General features: G+C 53.0%; 1 protein-coding gene across 1 annotated transcript in view; it reads right to left on the reverse strand.

Moving 5' to 3' along the window:
* Positions 1–16300, reverse strand: part of TRIOBP (TRIO and F-actin binding protein) — a 74034-nt gene that overhangs the window by 44215 nt on the left and 13519 nt on the right. The window contains exon 6 of the mRNA XM_008569757.1: positions 249–989. Coding sequence (XP_008567979.1) covers positions 249–989 — 741 coding nt within the window. The remainder of the gene's footprint in view (positions 1–248; positions 990–16300) is intronic.

Below are 16300 nucleotides of genomic sequence, written 5' to 3' on the forward strand. Positions count from 1 at the left end.
TCTGGAGATTTCCCTTTGGGTGGTTCTGTTGGGAGAGGAGCCTCTGGGATCGTCCCGTTGGGCACAAGATGTTCTGGAGATTTCCCTTTGGGTGGTTCTGTTGGGAGAGGAGCCTCTGGGATCGTCCCGTTGGGCACAGGAGATTTCCCTTTGGGTGGTTCTGTTGGGAGAGGAGCCTCTGGGATCGTCCTGTTGGGCACAAGATGTTCTGGAGATTTCCCTTTGGGTGGTTCTGTTGGGAGAGGAGCCTCTGGGATCGTCCCGTTGGGCACAAGATGTTCTGGAGATTTCCTTTTGGGTGGTTCTGTTGGGAGAGGAGCCTCTGGGATTGTTCTGTTGGGCACAAGATGTTCTGGAGATTTCCCTTTGGGTGGTTCTGTTGGGAGAGGAGCCTCTGGGATTGTTCTGTTGGGCACAAGATGTTCTGGAGATTTCCTTTTGGGTGGTTCTGTTGGGAGAGGAGGCTCTGGGATTGTCCCATTGGGTACAGGATGTTTTGGGGTTTTCTCGTTGGGGAGTGCAAGTAGGAAAAGAAGTTTGAGGGTTGTCCTGCTGGGTAGAAGAGGTTCTGTGGTTGTCTTTTTGGGTGGCTCTGGGGGAAGAGGAAAGTTGAGGATTATTTTGTTGGGTGGAAGAGGTTCTGGGGTTATCCTGTTGGGTGATTCTTGAGGGAGAGAAAGCTCTGGGAGTGTTTCGCTGTGTGGATGAGGCCCCAGGGGTGCCCTGTTGGGTGGATGAAGTCCTGGGGTTTTCCCTTTGGGTGTCTCGGGAGGGAGAGAAAGCTCGGGGAGTATCACGTTGTGTAGAAGCATCCTGGACAATATCTCTTTGGGTAGAGGAAGCCTGTGGGGTGGCACTTCGAGGTCCACTCTGTGGTGTTGCAGAGGAAGCCCGGGTTAGTGCTGACCGGTGCCGATCCAAGAAGTACCCACTCTCTCCCCGGAGCTTTGCCCAGTGTTGTCCAGAGCTCCGGCTCCCACCGCCAGTGTCTGGAGAGAGAAGGTTTGAGGTAAGGGGAGGGGTCCAGGCAGTTCTCTTATCCTACCTTTTTTGGTCCCCTTTGACCAATGATTAAGGCAGACCTCAGACTCCACAGCCTCTTCTTAGAGGTCTCACTGTCCATACCAAGTGACTCCACCCCTCTGACCAAGGCTGATTAGACAAGGGCTTGGATGCCTCTCTCAAGCTGAGGTCAGGAATTTGAAATTGAGACCCAGGCTGACTCAGTCCATAGCTGAAAGGTCACAGTCTGTAGGTCCACAAACAAATCAGAGAAAAGGCAACCTCATAGATGGCAGTTTTGACAATAGCCCATGTGATCCCAGAGTGGGAGAGGAAGACCCAGCAGCAACTACCTAAGGACTTTCTATTCTCAGTTCTACTTCCTGCAGCTGGATTCCGAGAAACTCTCCAGACTTCTTCTAATGAGCCTCTTTCATGTCCGATAGCTCTAGAAAGGTCCTGTTCCTTGTACCTAAATGCTCCCACCCCTGAGGCTCCTCCCAGGGCTTCCATGAGGGTGGGATGAGCACAGGGATGGATAACCTTTTAGGAACTGGCAGGTGGGAGTGTGCGAGAAATGCAGAATCTCAGGTCCCATCTTGGATGCACTGATTCAGAATCTGTATTTTAACAAGACTTGTATGCACCTCAGTTTCAGAAGCGCTGGTCTATGGGGTTAATGTAACTGCCCTCAATAGTGACCCCTTCACAACTCCCAGCTCCACGATGGGGTTGACCTTGTTGTCACCCTCCACCCCCCTCAACCCTTTGGTCACTGAGCAGGTGTTAACCACCAGCTGTGCAGCATGTCACTGGGCTGACGCTTCAGGAGACAAGTAAAGGGACTGTGGCCTCATCTTGAAGGAGCCATGACTGTCTTCATGAAAGGCCATGCTTAAAAACTTCTCCTCTAGGGCCGGCCCGTGGCTCACTTGGGAGAGTGCGGTGCTATAACACCAAGGCCATGGGTTCGGATCCCTATATAGGGATGGCCGGTTTGCTCACTTGGGAGAGCGTGGTGCTGACAACACCAAATTAAGGGTTAAGATCCCCTTACTGTCATCTTTTGAAAAAAACAAAAAACAAAAAAAACCCTTCTCCCCCTTTGCAGCCTCTGTACCCTCTGATATCTCTGAGTAGGATGCTGAAGTCTGAATCTTCCAGCTCCCAGCAGGGAACCAAGAACATGGCAGCACTCAAAATGTGTGTCGTTGTCTGATGGGCTGATGCCCTATGAGCTTCCTAAAATGCATTACAAATCCACCTGCTTCTCTCATCTCCACCTAGATCCCCACCCTAAGCCACCATCATCTTTCTCCTGATGGTCGAGTTGCCCCTGATATGCGCGCCCTGGCCTCAGTGTCATCATTCCATCCAGGGAGATCTTTTCCAAAGGCAAAGTGATCAGATCACCCTGCTCACACCCTTCAGGAGAAGACAGGAGAGACTGGAAAGCTGTCACTGATTGGACCAGACAGATGAGACAAGGTGACTAAACGCAAAATGGGATCCCAGATTGGATCCTGGACAGAAAAAGGATATTTGTAGAAAAACTGGTGAATCCAAATAAAGTCCCTGTAGATAGTTGATAGTATTGTACCTATGTTAATTTCTTAATTTTGATCATTGTACTGTGCTTATATGTGATGCTAACATTAGAGGAACCTGGCTAAGGGGTACAATGAATGGAAATTGTACAATCTTTGTGACTCTTCTATAAATGTTTAGATTATTTCAGAATAAAAAGTTAAAAAACAAACAAACAAAACCTCACAACTCCTGGGGCTCCCAACTGCACTTGGAATAAAATCCAGGATATCCCAGGGCCAGCAATGCTCTGCAGGGTCCGGCCCCTGCCCCTGCCTGCCGGGCCTCCCGCGACCCTTCTCCATGCTCTGCACTCCAGCACCCTCTCTCCTGTCAGTTCCTCGAATAGGCCACAAATGCTTTCCCTCCCCAGGGCCTTTGTTCTCACTGCTGCTTCTGTCTGACGTACTCTTCCTTCTATTTTTTGATTTTTTAAAAAATTATCACTGTTCGCTCACTCTTCCCTCTTCGCCTGGCTGGCTTCTCATGCCCAGGGCATTTCCCTCACATCTAGCTCTCTTGTTTACTTGATTAACTGCTCTCTCCCCTGTGAGCTCCGTCTGGGCAGGGGCCTGTTTTCCATCTCATCTCCACGACGTGGAGAAGTTCTTGGCATACTGCAGGCACTTGGTACATATGGTCGCCCTCCAGCTCTGTGTTCTGCCTCAGCCTGGAGTCTCCCACCCTTTCAGCATGCGTGCTGGCTGAGATGGCATTTGCCACCAGTCCTGGGGGCTGGCAGCTGGCTCTGTGTCCCCAGTTCCAGACCCTTCCCTTTGCCACCTCTCGGACGTAGCTCCAAGCCTGGCCTACCCAGGATCTGACTTCACTCCTGCAGCCCTTTAGTGGGCACGCAGGGCAGCTCCACAGATGTCTTTGGTCACTGTGTGTCCCATCCCTCAGCCAGTCAGGCACTGTGCAGCCCACCCCGCATGCTTTGCAAATTGGGAGCTGCCTGAGAGAGAGGGGTCAAGGAGTCTCCAGTGTCAAAGCTGGCTAATTCCTCCTAGGCCTTGGCCCCCTGCCTGCAGTTTAGAGACCTACCACCAGGTGGACAGTGCCTCTGATTAAGTAGGTCACATAGGGAGGCTCCCCCATTCCACTGCCAAGCGTGCTTAAGAACAAGAAGGCAGAAACAGTATAAATCCCACCTGGCATGTCAGACCATTCGCACCCCGGGGAGGAATTTGGTTCTGTTGCGTTAATACTTCTTCCCACACACCCTCTTCCCGGGGCCTGATGCGGACAGGGGATGGGGTGGTGGTGACAAGATCTGATTAAAGGCTTGAAAAGATGGCTGAGGCTGCTTAGGGGAGAATGGACTAAAGGGGGCCAGGGCAGAGACGGGAAGCCTTGAGGAGGTTCTGCCAAGAATCCTGGTGTAAAGGTGGCTTGGTCAGGAGTCCTCATGAAGCTGGCAAGAAGGGGACAGATTTGGGGTGTGTTCTGGAGCAGGCACTGACAGGAACTGCCTATGATTTGGATATAAAAAGTGAGGAAAGGGGCCGGCCTGGTGGCGCACTGCTACAGTGCGCTGCTTGGGAGCGCGGTGGCGCCTCCCGCCGAGGGTTCGGATCCCACATACAGACCGGTTCCCGCTCACTGGCTGAGCGAGGTGCGGGCGCAGCGCCGAGGGTTGCGATCCCGTTGCCGGTCCCGGTCCGGTACGGGCGCGACACTGAGGGTTGCGATCCGTTGCCGGACATGAAAAAAGACAAAAAGGAAAAAAAAAAAAGTGAGGAAAGAGAAATCAGGATAACTTCAAATTGGGGGCAATCAAAACAGGATAAGAGTGAGGACCAAGTTGCCACCCGTGCCAGCCTCCTCTCCGTGTCTTTCTCGGGCCCCGCCTGCTCCAGACACCCACCTTCCTTCTGCCCCTCGAACCGACCACCTCTGTCCATGCCTTAAGGCCTCTGCACTGCAGACTCCTCTGGTCATTCAGATCTCAGCGTCCCCAGAGAGGCCCTCCCTGTCCACCAGTCACGGGATCTCACAGCCCCCTGTTGTAATTCTTCAAATATCAGTTACCACTCTCTGATTTCTTTCTTTTTTTTTTTGGCGGCGGACCGGTAAGGGGATCCGAACCCTTGACCTTGGTGTTATAACACCACGCTCTAACCAACTGAGCTAACCGGCCAGCCCATCTGATCTATTTTTTATTTGTTTTTCTTTCTGCCTTCCCTCTACCCAGCTGTCAGCTCCATAAGGGTGGGACCTTGTCTGTCTTGCTCATTGCTGTTTCTCCAGCACTGGTCAGAGCCTGGCACACAGTAGGTGCTCAACAGATACTTATTTAATGAGTGAAACAAAGGGTACTGTGTTGAGTTTGAGGTGCTATCATACACCCCAGAGGAGAGATTGTCTAGATGAACTAGAGTTCAGGGGAGAAATCGAGGCCAGTGGTGTGGACTCAGTCTTCATCGGCTTCTTCCAGGAAGTACTGAAAGCCAAGTGGCTAGTGTGCAGGGAGAGAATAGTGGGGACCCAGGGGGCATCCGATATGTAAGAGCCAAGCAGGGGAGGAGGCATCAGCAAAAGAGCAAGAAGGAGCGGCTAGTGAGGAAGGAGGAGGAACCAGGAGAGAGGGTCGGAGCCCAGAGCGGGCATGCGCAAGGCACTCATTTAGCACATCCAGAAAAGCGGGGTGGCACCGTGGCTGTGGCTGTGGCTGCTGCTCTCATTACTTTCTCACCTGCTCAGCCACGATCACCTTGTGGGTAATAAATAAATGTGCGCTGAGCGCCTGAGTGAACATCGCCTCCATGCTGCAGACGCCACGTCTCCATCCCTGTCCTCACCCTTCGCTGGGCGTCTACAGCCTCGAAACGCCCCTTTCTCAGGACTCTGAAATCTAGCACGGCCAGCACTGCGTGTGCCCCCTCCCCAGTCCTCCACTCTCAGTGGAGGGACTGCCATCCCTGCAGACACCCAAGCCAGGAGCTGGAAATGTGTTTCCTCCTGTCCCAGGTCCCATCCAGTCCACCTCCTAAATCTCTCTCCGCCTCTGTCCCCTCTTCACCCTACAACCACGGCTCTAATTCAGGTCTTGCCATCTCTCACCCAGATGACTGCAATGGGCTACAGAACGGTGGCAGGAACAGTATGGCAATCACGGTAGCGCTATCCTGCCCCAGAGTCACCAGTTGTTAACCGTTTGTCTCCTCTTATTTGCTCTGTCTCTCTCACTATCTGTCATCTATCAATATACCTACCTACCTACCTACCTATCCATCCATCTACCTTTCTATCACCTCTCTCTCCCTCTCTCCCTATCTAGATACTGATATTCTCTCTAGCTTGTTGAACCACATGAGAGTTAGTTGAAGCTCCTATGACACCTCACCCTTGACCCTTCCATACGCATCTCCTAAGAACAAGGACATTCTCCTTCCTAACCACAATGCCATTATCACGCTCAGAAAATGCAACACTGATATAATACTGCTGTCTAGCATAATGTCCATGTGCAAACTGCCCCAGTTGTCCCAGTAATGCCTTCCATAGCCGTCTTCTGTCCAGGATCCAATCAGGATCACACGTGGCATTCTACTTCCGTGACTCTGTAGCCTCTTTTAATCAAGAACAGTTCTCCAGCCTTTTTTTTTTTTTTTTTTTTTTTTGTCTTCCATGAAGAGTCTAGGTGGTTATTTGCAGTGTTCCTCCATGTGGGTTTGTCTGATGTTTCATCAGGGCTAGAGGGCTACATGCAGGCAATGCATTTTTAGAAGGAAGGTCTGAGAGGGAAGGGATGCCGTGGCCTGCTCATGCGTAGCAGCAGGAGGCGTCTGACACTGGTTTGCCCCACACTAGAGATGCTGAGTGAACACTGGTTAAGGTGGTGTCTGCCAGATCTCCCCATCCTGAGGGTGCCTTTCCCCCCTGTAATGAATGCGTAATCTGAGGGGTGATACTTTGAGACCATGAATATCCTGTCCCCCAACAACCTTTCACCTGGGGATTTAGCATCAGCAAGTGTTTCTTGCCTGAACTAGTTATCACTACGGTGGCTGCGATGGTCTCTTACATGATTTTGTGTCCTTTGGCCTCACCTTGCTCCAATTCACCCTTTGCAACTCTGTCCTAATGATCTTTCTAAGGCACAGGTGCAGGTGCATCACTCCCTCCTCTAAACCTTCTGTGGCTCCCTACTACTTAGAGAAGAAAGTCCAGATTCCTTGGCTAGGCTCTTGAGGCCCAGCATGTTCTGGCTGAACTATGCACACCCCTCTATACTCAAGCTGTACGTGCCAGGATATTCCCTACTCACACCTCTGAGCCTTTGTTCAGGCTGTTCCCTCAGCTAGCATGCCATTCCCTGTCTCCCTGAGTCTTTCTCCTCTGCCCAGCCCTTCACTCATTTCTTTGCTCACATCTGTTTCTGCTTTTCCTCTGTCCTGGGCTACTGTTCGCCAGCTCCTACCTGTCTGCTTTACTAGACTAAGAGCTTTCTGGAGCAGGGACCATGTCTAACACCTCCTGAATGCCCCAGATGTCCAGCACCAGGCTTTACACACAGCCAGTGCTGGTGTGTTTGATAACTGAGTGCTATGGGAGCTATGCTTTGGAAGCATCCCCAAATCCTGTTGATGCTGAAGACAGAGAACAGGAGGCAACACAGTGCAGTAGTAATTGAGGGCCCAAGCTTTGGCATCCAGCCTGCTGGACTCGCAGACCAGTGAGATGCTGCCCACTGTCACCAACTTCTATGGGCTTGGCCTCACCAGCAGCCTCCCCCTTTCATCTGGCAACATCAGCCTGATTTCCTGTGGGGAATCTCCTCTCCCGCTGGCTCTGATCACCAGGTTGGGCACATGACCCACACTGGGTTTCAGTGAGAACCCTTCCTGGGACTTTAACTACATCAATTGGGAAGACTGTGCCCTCCTTCTGTGGAAGTTGACAAGCAGGTGGGATACAGCCTGGCACTGCAGGTAGTCATCATGCCACTATCAGGGGAGGGTCTTGCTCAGAATGAAGCCACCATAGAAGAAAGCAGAGACCAGATTTCGAATGCTGTTTGAACACCTGGATCCAGCCATGCCTGAAGTCACATCACCCACACTTTTTACTTATGTGAGTCACTCTATTTCCAGCCAGTTTCTGTCCCTTGCAACTCAAAGATCCTAACCCACCAGTTGTGAGATGATGTATTAAAGCAGTTAGCACAGCACATCGTGGCTATTCCATCATTTTATGAGAACTGTTTATTAAGATGAAGGCCACAATAAGCCATGCCCAAGGTCCCAGATGGCCAGAGAAATGGCTATCTGGTATCTGGGGACCCCAGGCCATCACCACATGCATAGTCACAGGAACCAACCTGGTAGAAGGACTCACCCTCCTTTCTCTGGCCTGCAGTGTCTCCTCCTGCAGGGGACCTGGTGAGGAGAGATGGAGATCTCTGGGCACTGTCAGCTCTTGGTTCCTCCTGGGGCCTCCGCGGGATCATCATGGTGAGCTTGTCCTGGCTGGGGGCCTCCACCCACCTCTCGACAGTGTCACAGTCCTGCAAAGGAAAGGCAGGAAAAAGCATGTTTGGGGAGGGAGAAGAAGGGCCCCAGGGCCTGCGAGCCCAGCATGAGAGGAGTAGAAGGAGGGGAAAGGGCTGATACTTACTGACTTATTTATTTTTGGCGGCTGGCCAGTAGGGGAATCCAAACCCTTAGGCCTTGGTGTTCTAACACCATGCTCTAACCACCTGAGCTAACCGGCCAGTCCTGGAGCTGATATTTAAAGAGCACTTGCTAGGGCCGGCCCGTGGCTCACTTGGGAGAGCAGCGTGGTAAACACCAAGGCCACGGGTTCGGATCCCTCTCTAGGGATGGCCAGTTAGCTCACCTGGGAGAGCGTGGTGCTGACAACACCAAGTCAAGGGTTAAGATCCCCTTACAGGTCATCTTTTAAAAATAAATAAATAAATAAATAAATAAAGAGCACTTGCTGTATGCCCAGCACTGTGCTGGGCTATTGGCAGGTGTTAACTCAGCTACTCTGCAATCAGTGCTGGGAGGTCGGCATGTCCATTGAAGTTAAAAACTTTGCCAAAGTCACACAGCTGGAGCTGTGTGAAACACTCCCCAGGGGCCAGAGAGAAGTGGATTCAAATCCCAGAGGTGTCACCTCAAATTGCCTCCCTCTCTGAGCCTCAGCCCCAAATGGGGCTGTAAGAACCACGAGCGCAGAGGGTGGGAGTGAGCCTTGCATAAGCCCGCACCCGCCGAGCCCTCAGCACAGTGCTGGCCACAAGGTGTGCACAGGCTAGGCTGTTTCATTCTGAGTCCCATCAGTTCTTGTCACCTTCCTTTGTTGGGGGGTCAAAGGACAGGCCTGCCTCTTCTGCCCCACAGCAGTCCTTCCAAGTTCGAATGCTAGAAGAGTCTCCTGGGTGTTCTCTTCTCGCCAGGCCTTCCCCTGCCTGCTCCCTTTCCTCTGTCCCTTGGGAATCTATGCCACGGCTGGTCGTGAGGCTCAGCAGTGTGTGACCAGGGCAGGGCCCACGTACCAGTCCCATTGCTGTGGACACCACGCCCAACACCCAGCCCTCTGCGACCTCAGAGTTTTTGACACCCTCAGCCCACTGCTGATTCACCCGGAGCTCCCTGTCACTGAAGCTCCTTCCTCCGTCTTCTTTCCACAGCCACATTCTCAGCCCACCTGGGCTGCAGAGACCCCTGCCCCTCCAGGTCAGGGGGCCCATGGTGCCAACTAACGGTCCAGAGGACCCCAGCCTAATTTCCCAGTGTGAGAGGCCCAGCCCTCAACTGGAGGTGGAACCCAAGGATAGGGACAGAGGACAGATCTGTTCTTGTCCCCCTATCTCCTACCCCCAGCTCACCACAGAGGATGAGTTGCTGGTATCATCAGGGGTGTCACAGTCAGGGCTGGAGCTGGTGTCAGAGTCAGGCTCCTCGTTGCAGCTGCCACACAGGGAGGAGGTCAGGCCCTCCAGATAGGGCACAGCCTCGAGCTCCCAGCTCCTGCTCCTGGGGTGAACTGCTGGGCCCTCTTCAAGGAGCCCTGCTGATGAGGACGGGTCCCTGGGAGAGGAGACAGAGTTGTGACTTTTTCCCAAAAAGTAATGAGGAATTAAAGAGTGACACCCCCACCCCATCCAGATATACACACTCACACTGGGGGCCAGGAAGCTACATGTTCATGCAGAAGAGCGGCCAACACTGCAGCCCGTCTCTGTGCTAGGCTCTTTACGTGGCTGCCTGGTTGAGCTACGACAACCGCCCTTTTTTTTTTTTTTTTTTTAATATGACCGGTAAGGGGATCTTAAGCCTTGACTTGGTGTTGTCAGCACCACGCTCACCCAGTGAGCCAACCGGCCATCCCTATATGGGATCCGAACCCGGGGCCTTGGTGTTATCAGCACCGCACTCTCCCGAGTGAGCCACAGGCCGGCCCAGACAACCGCCCTTTGAAGGAAGCATAATGATTCCCATTTTACAGATGAAGAACCTGAGTCTCAGAGAGGTCAAGAGACTGGCCAAGGTCACAGAGGTAGGAAAGGGCAGAGTTGTGCTGTAAACCAGGACTATTGCCCCAGCCCCAACCTTCTGTCCCTGGAGCAGGAGTGGGGGCCCCAAGCTCAGTTAGCTAAGAAGACAGACTATAATGGGGGCATGTGAGAGGCAGCAGGGCTCTGAGGGCAGTGACAGGGCTGAGGAAGGGAGCTGCAGAGAAAGCCCTGCTTTAGAGAAGCCAGTTGGGGTGGCCATAGGCTCAGGTAGGCTTAGAGCTGGTAGTATCCCCAAAGAGTGACTCACAGATTGGCCCACAAGGTGGTAATAGGTGATGACCCTAAAAAAGAGTCAAGTATGTTTGGGACATTCTACAGACTTCCCTACCTCCCCCACCCAAAAGCCACAATGCATGCCTGTAAACTAAAGACTGACAAGTCCCGCAGGAAAGCTATTCAACAGTATTTATCCCAGACCTTCTGAAACATTTGACAGGAGAGCTGGTTTTTATTTTTAAATAATGCCCATCTCTGAGGAGCATGTTCCCAAAGCAATGCTGATATGATTCAACCTCTCTTTATTTTACAAACAGGGAAATTGAGGCATAGAAAGACAGAGTAACTTGCCCAAGGTCCCACAGCCCATCTGGGACAGATCTGAAGCTGGGACCCAGGTTTCTAGACTCTCATGCCATGGTCTCCCAAAGTACCATGACCCCAAAGGGGGACTTCAGGTCAACTAGGTAGGTGGGTGATGGCAGGCGCCCTGGATGCAGGGACCGTTTAAAGCTGTGCAAAAGAAACCAAGAAATGTGAGCAGGCTGTGGGCCATGTCCATTGTAGGGTGAGTGCATAGCTGCCCCACTGCCTGGAGCAAAGCTGAGCTAGGTCTTGGAGAATTATGGGGTAGGCAGAGCCACTGAGGGAGACAGCCAAGGTCAGAAGGATAGGCTCAAGACCCACGTGCAAATGGGGACAGTCTAATCTAAGTTCTCACAGTGGGCCTGAGGAACATTCCTACTGCCCACCCGTGCCCAGGCTGTATAGACTGACCATGTGACCTATGCCAGCAGCCATCAGAAACAGGCACTGCCATTGGGAAGGGGTGCAAGTGGGGAAAGGAAGGGTATTCTACCTCAGGGAGTCCTTCCCCAGGCCCTGGGCTCTACCCACCTCTTGGGCCCTGACCTGAGGCCCAGGTCCACCACAGACTGGTAGCTGGATGTTGAGGCGCTGAGTGGATCCTCAGGGGCAGGCGGGTAGCAGGGCAGGTTGCAGTAGGGCACCTCAGCACTTGAAGGGCTCCTGGGCTCCTGGGCCAGAGGTGGAGAGAGGAGGCAGCTCGGCACCCACGTGGGGGCTCCCCTCCCCCTGCACAGCCCCTCCCAGCACTGGGTGGCGTGGGAGAGTCTCCAGGCATCTCCTCCTGGGATCTCACACTCCTTAAGGAGAGCTGCCCATCAGGCTGGAAGTGCCCCTTGGGACTCACGCCAGGTGCTGGCCAGGGTACCTGGTTGTGTGCATGTATGGGCCTGGGTGCAGGTACGTGTGTGCATAAAGGCCTGGGTGTTTGGGCACATGAGTGCATCTGGGTGTTGAGAGCATGCCTATGCAGGTCCAACAGGTACACCCACGCGTATGTTAGCATAAGCACATGCAAGTTCATGTGTGAGTGTGTATATGTCTGCATGCTTGAGGATGTGAAGTGCACAAAAGAACCAAAAGAGTCTTTTGTAGTCAGAAGACACGGGTGAGGAGGATTAAGCTGGCCTGGAGAGTAGGGAAAGGTCTGAGGGAGCAAGAAGTAGCCTGACGGACGAGGAGATGGGAAAACAAGACATTGGAGGAAAGAAGAGATTTGCCCCAGTACAGGAGAGGCAGGGGCTCCAGGGCTGGAGGGTCAAGGCAGCAAAGGTGGGGGCAGGGGCCTTGAGCCGCTGCCCGCTCCTTTCTTCCTCCCGCCCTCAGCAAGGCCACACCTGTGAAGGCTGGTGCTGGGCTCACCCAGGGGGAACGGCTGCTCATCTCCAGGAAGGCCCCCCCCCATTCCTCCCCACCTACCAGGAATGTCAGGGCCCTCCCCTGGTGGTGGGGGACCGCGGCCATGGCACCCTGCGCCCCGCCTCCTCTCAGGTTACCTGGGCAGCCGGCTCCCGCAGTGGTGGCTGGCGGCTGTCAGCACCCTTGTCCTCGGGGGGCTCTGGCTCAGGCCCCCGCACTGCCGCCCTCCCAGGCTCTGACTCTGGGCCGTGGTGGTGGCAGCGGCGGCAGCAGCCGAGGCAGCGGAAACCTTAGAGGGCCGGCTTCGGGAGCAGGGGCCCCTCATTACTGTTTCATAAGCCGGGGCCCAGCCAAGAACAATGCAGGACACAAAACTGCGGGAACCTGATCCTGGCAGCTCACCTGAAAGTCAGGATGGACGGGAGCCTGGGCACAGGCTCCCTGGGGACCCTGGAGCCCAGAGCCTAGGGCCAGGACCACAGCCTGGTCAGAACTCTGGGGTGGGCACAGGCTCTCCAGGTTCCCAGAAGGCCACCACTGGGGTGGGCCTGGGGAGTGCCAAGGAGGGGGCCGGGTGTCTGCTACAACAGCCAGGCCAAAAGAGGCTCATCTGGGTTCAGTTTCTCCCCCTACCCTGCAGCCAGATTCTGATCAGAGCTCAGCAGCAGGAGGTGTCAGATCCACAGCCGGGCCTGGCGCCTTGGCCACCCAGGGGACAGCACAGCACGAATGAGGAGGGAGTGGTTGGCCTGGCATCGCTAAGGGGTCCTGGCCCAGCCAGGCCAGCAGGACCCCCAGCTTGGCATGGTATCTCCTCCCTGCTTTCGCCCCCAGCCCCCATCACCCCCTCTGCCCACATGAGCAGGCCCAGCAGTTGGTCCCCAGCTCTGATTTCCCGTCTGGTGGGTCAGCACAGGCTCTGGCCTCAGACAGACGTCGGGCCCGATCCTGTCTCCCCCACTTCCCAGCTGGGTGCCCTCAGCCCAGTGGCTTCTTCCCTCTGAGCCTTGTTTTCTCAGAGGTGGAAATGCCACCAAAATGTTGGCCAAGTAACTCATCCTCTCCATGCCTCAGTTATCTCATCACAAAACTGACATGATAACACCTCCTCCTAGGGGTGTTAGGTGAATTGAATGAGTTAATATTTGTAAAGAGCTTACAATGATGTCTGGTCTGTACATCTTAAATATAATATATAATGTAAGAGCACTAAATATATAAGTATTAAATTTGTAGAATAACATTAATTACAATTAAGAATAAATAAATTGAAAAGGAGCTGTGATGCCTGGAACACAGCAGGACCCTCCCACCTGGCCCCTCCCTCCTTTTGGAACCTGGCCATGACCTGGTCAAGGCTGTGTGATTTCCAGGGTTGACTCCTCCCCCCATCTCCCAGGAGCTTAGGGAGGCTGGAGCTTCCCAGGGCATTTTGCATGACCAGTTGGTCAAGAGTTGGTCAAGCTTGGGGGGCACCTGGGACCTGGGACCATTTCTGAATATTCTAGGGTAGCTGAAGATGTCAGAACTGGATCCAACCCTGTTTCCTCGATGAGCTCCAGGAGATGGCTTCACCAGGCTCGCGGAGATGGGTCTGTGCTCAGGTGTAATTAGGGATCTACCTGGGAACTGCACAGCTCCAGCAATATTGGGGATGCTTTTTTAACATACACGTTTTTTGACTCCATGTGTTTGAAATCTTTTGACCTAAAGCTAGGGCTAATAGGGACAAGGTTCCAGAATCCTTGAAGGAAAAACTGGCTAAACTTGGTTTCTAGAGACCTGTTTCAATAGAGAGATGAGAGAGAGTGGATGACGCCGACAGAACTAGCCCGGGGGAGCTGCCACCTGAGCAGTGGCACCCAAGGGCAGGGTGCCCTGGTTCCCTGGGGAAACAGCCCAAGGAATCCACCTATTCTTTCCATACCTAACCCTGGAGCAATATAGAACGGGGTCCAGAGTGGCAGCTGGGGTGGACAGGGAGGCAGACAGAAAAGTTCAGAAGAGGCAATTGCCATCCTCTAGGGCTGAGTGTCAGTTTTTACTATCACATTCGAGACACAGGGAATTGTCTCCTGCCCAGGGTCAGGTCCTGGGGCCTAACTCAAGGACTCAACAGTCACCCCTCAAGCATTTGCAGAACTGAAGGGATTTGCACAACGTAGAGTCATGATCAGAGCAACTGGAAGCACAAGAAAGTGAAGTGACCCACTCTGAGCTTGAAACCATCTCTTGCCTGGGCCTCCGGGGGAGGATGGGGACACTGGTGTTTGCCTCTGACCCTCTGGCTACTCCATCACCATCTTCTTGGCTATCTCTACCTCCTGTTATCTTCATTTAAATACTGATTTCCCGGCCTCCACCCCAGGCCTCTCCTCTCCTCACTCCACACTCTCCAGAGACTATGGCCTCATCCATGAGCAAGACTTTGGTCAGTGCTGGATCCTGATGACTCTGTCTCCTATGGTCTGGCCCCTGAGCTCCTACCCCCTGGATTCAGTAACCTCCCCTTCATCTCCACTGTGTCCTGAGGGCACCTCACACTCACCAGTCCCCAAACAACTCCCATCCCAAGTACCTACCTGGAGAAATAATTTAGGAGTCCGTCAAGAGGCTCTCCTCCCAGCCCCTCACCCCACCCCCCCGCCTAAATCCTGTAGATTCTCCTATCCAGTTAGTTCTGAAGTGTGTCCATTTGCCCTCATCTCAAAGCCCCTGTCCTCTCTGGCACAAATGAGTATTTGAACCTTTTCCTCACTGGTCACTCTGATTCACTCTCATCTCCCTGCACTCCATTCTCTGCCCAGCCATCAGAGTGACTTTGAAAAATGCAGATAGGATCACATCACTCCATTGTTTAAAATCTTCAGGGGCTCCCCATGATTCTCAGGATAAAATCCAAAGTCCTCAGCATGTCCACAAAGCCACACAAGGCCCGGTGAGACCTAGGCCCACCTATTCTCCATCCTTGTCCTGTAGCTCCTCTGCCCCTCCCTCTCGCTGACCTCTCCCCAGCCCTCCAACGTGCCCCTTCCTTCTGCCTCAGGGCCTTTGCACATGCTATTCCCTTTCTCTCCTCTACCTCCAACTTCACTGGCCAATACCCACACAGCCTTTACCATTTCATTTCTTGGGAGAAATTTCCCCAATGCCCTATCATTTACCTTCATACCACTTGCTATTACTCTAGGACACTGATCACAGACACGATTAATCAATCATTTGCACAATTACTTTCTAACTCTCCATTTGCCTTGCTAGACTACAAGCCCTGTGAAGCTAGGGATGTGCTGTCTTATTTTTCACTATTTCCCCAATATCTAGCATAATGCCTGGCACATTGTAAGCACCTTTTCAATATGTATGAATATGCAAGCTGACCCCAGGTCTCAGCTGGGAAATGGTAAGACTGAGACTAGAACTCAGGCCTGTCTGAATCCAGCATTCTCTTGTTCTATGCTTGCTGTCTCCCCACCCAGTGGGTGGATCATTTGCATGGGAGATGGAATCACAGAACTTATAGGCACCTGTCCCTTGAACTTGGGGGTGAGGGCAGGGGAGCTGTTATTGGAGCTATCAAGTCAGGTAGAAAGGAATCTCCAAGGTTTACTTTTCTGGCCAGGAAGGGGAAAGAGAGGAAATTAATATGTACTGAATTAGCTACATGTGTCTTGGGCTAAGCAGTGCCAGATGCCCTGAGTGAGAAGTCTGTTGTCCCCACTTTACCCAGGAGGAGAGTGAAGCCAGAGAACTTAAATGACCCAAGGTCACACTGCAGGCAGATGGCAAACCTAGGACTGGAACTCTGGTCTGCCTTGCTCCGAAGCTGACCAGCAACCCCCTTACAACGGCAGCTTCTTGGAGCCTAACCCCCTCCATGAAGTGGGTTGTCAGGTTCAAGAGGAGCCTCAGACTCCACTGAGAATGATGGAGCCATAGGGATCAAGGCTGGAAGGGCTCCTGGAGATTCACAGGTGCCATGCTTCTCAGTGTGTGTCCCAGGTGCTCTGGGTTTACGTGTACAGGGGGTTGGCATCAGACCACAATGATCACAAAGTGAAAAAATGACTCCTCTTTCACTCCTTCAATAACTTCAAGAAGAAAGTCTTAGGGCCGGCCTGTGGCTCACTTGGGAGAGTGTGGTGCTGACAACACCAAGGTTAAGATCCCCTTATTGGTCATCTTTTTTTTTTTTTTTTTGTCTTTTTCTGTGTCCAGCAACGGATCGCAACCCTCAGTGTC

This window comes from Galeopterus variegatus, unplaced genomic scaffold (assembly GCF_000696425.1).
Source record: "Galeopterus variegatus unplaced genomic scaffold, G_variegatus-3.0.2 Scaffold527, whole genome shotgun sequence".
In the NCBI taxonomy this organism is placed as follows: Eukaryota; Metazoa; Chordata; class Mammalia; order Dermoptera; family Cynocephalidae; genus Galeopterus; species Galeopterus variegatus.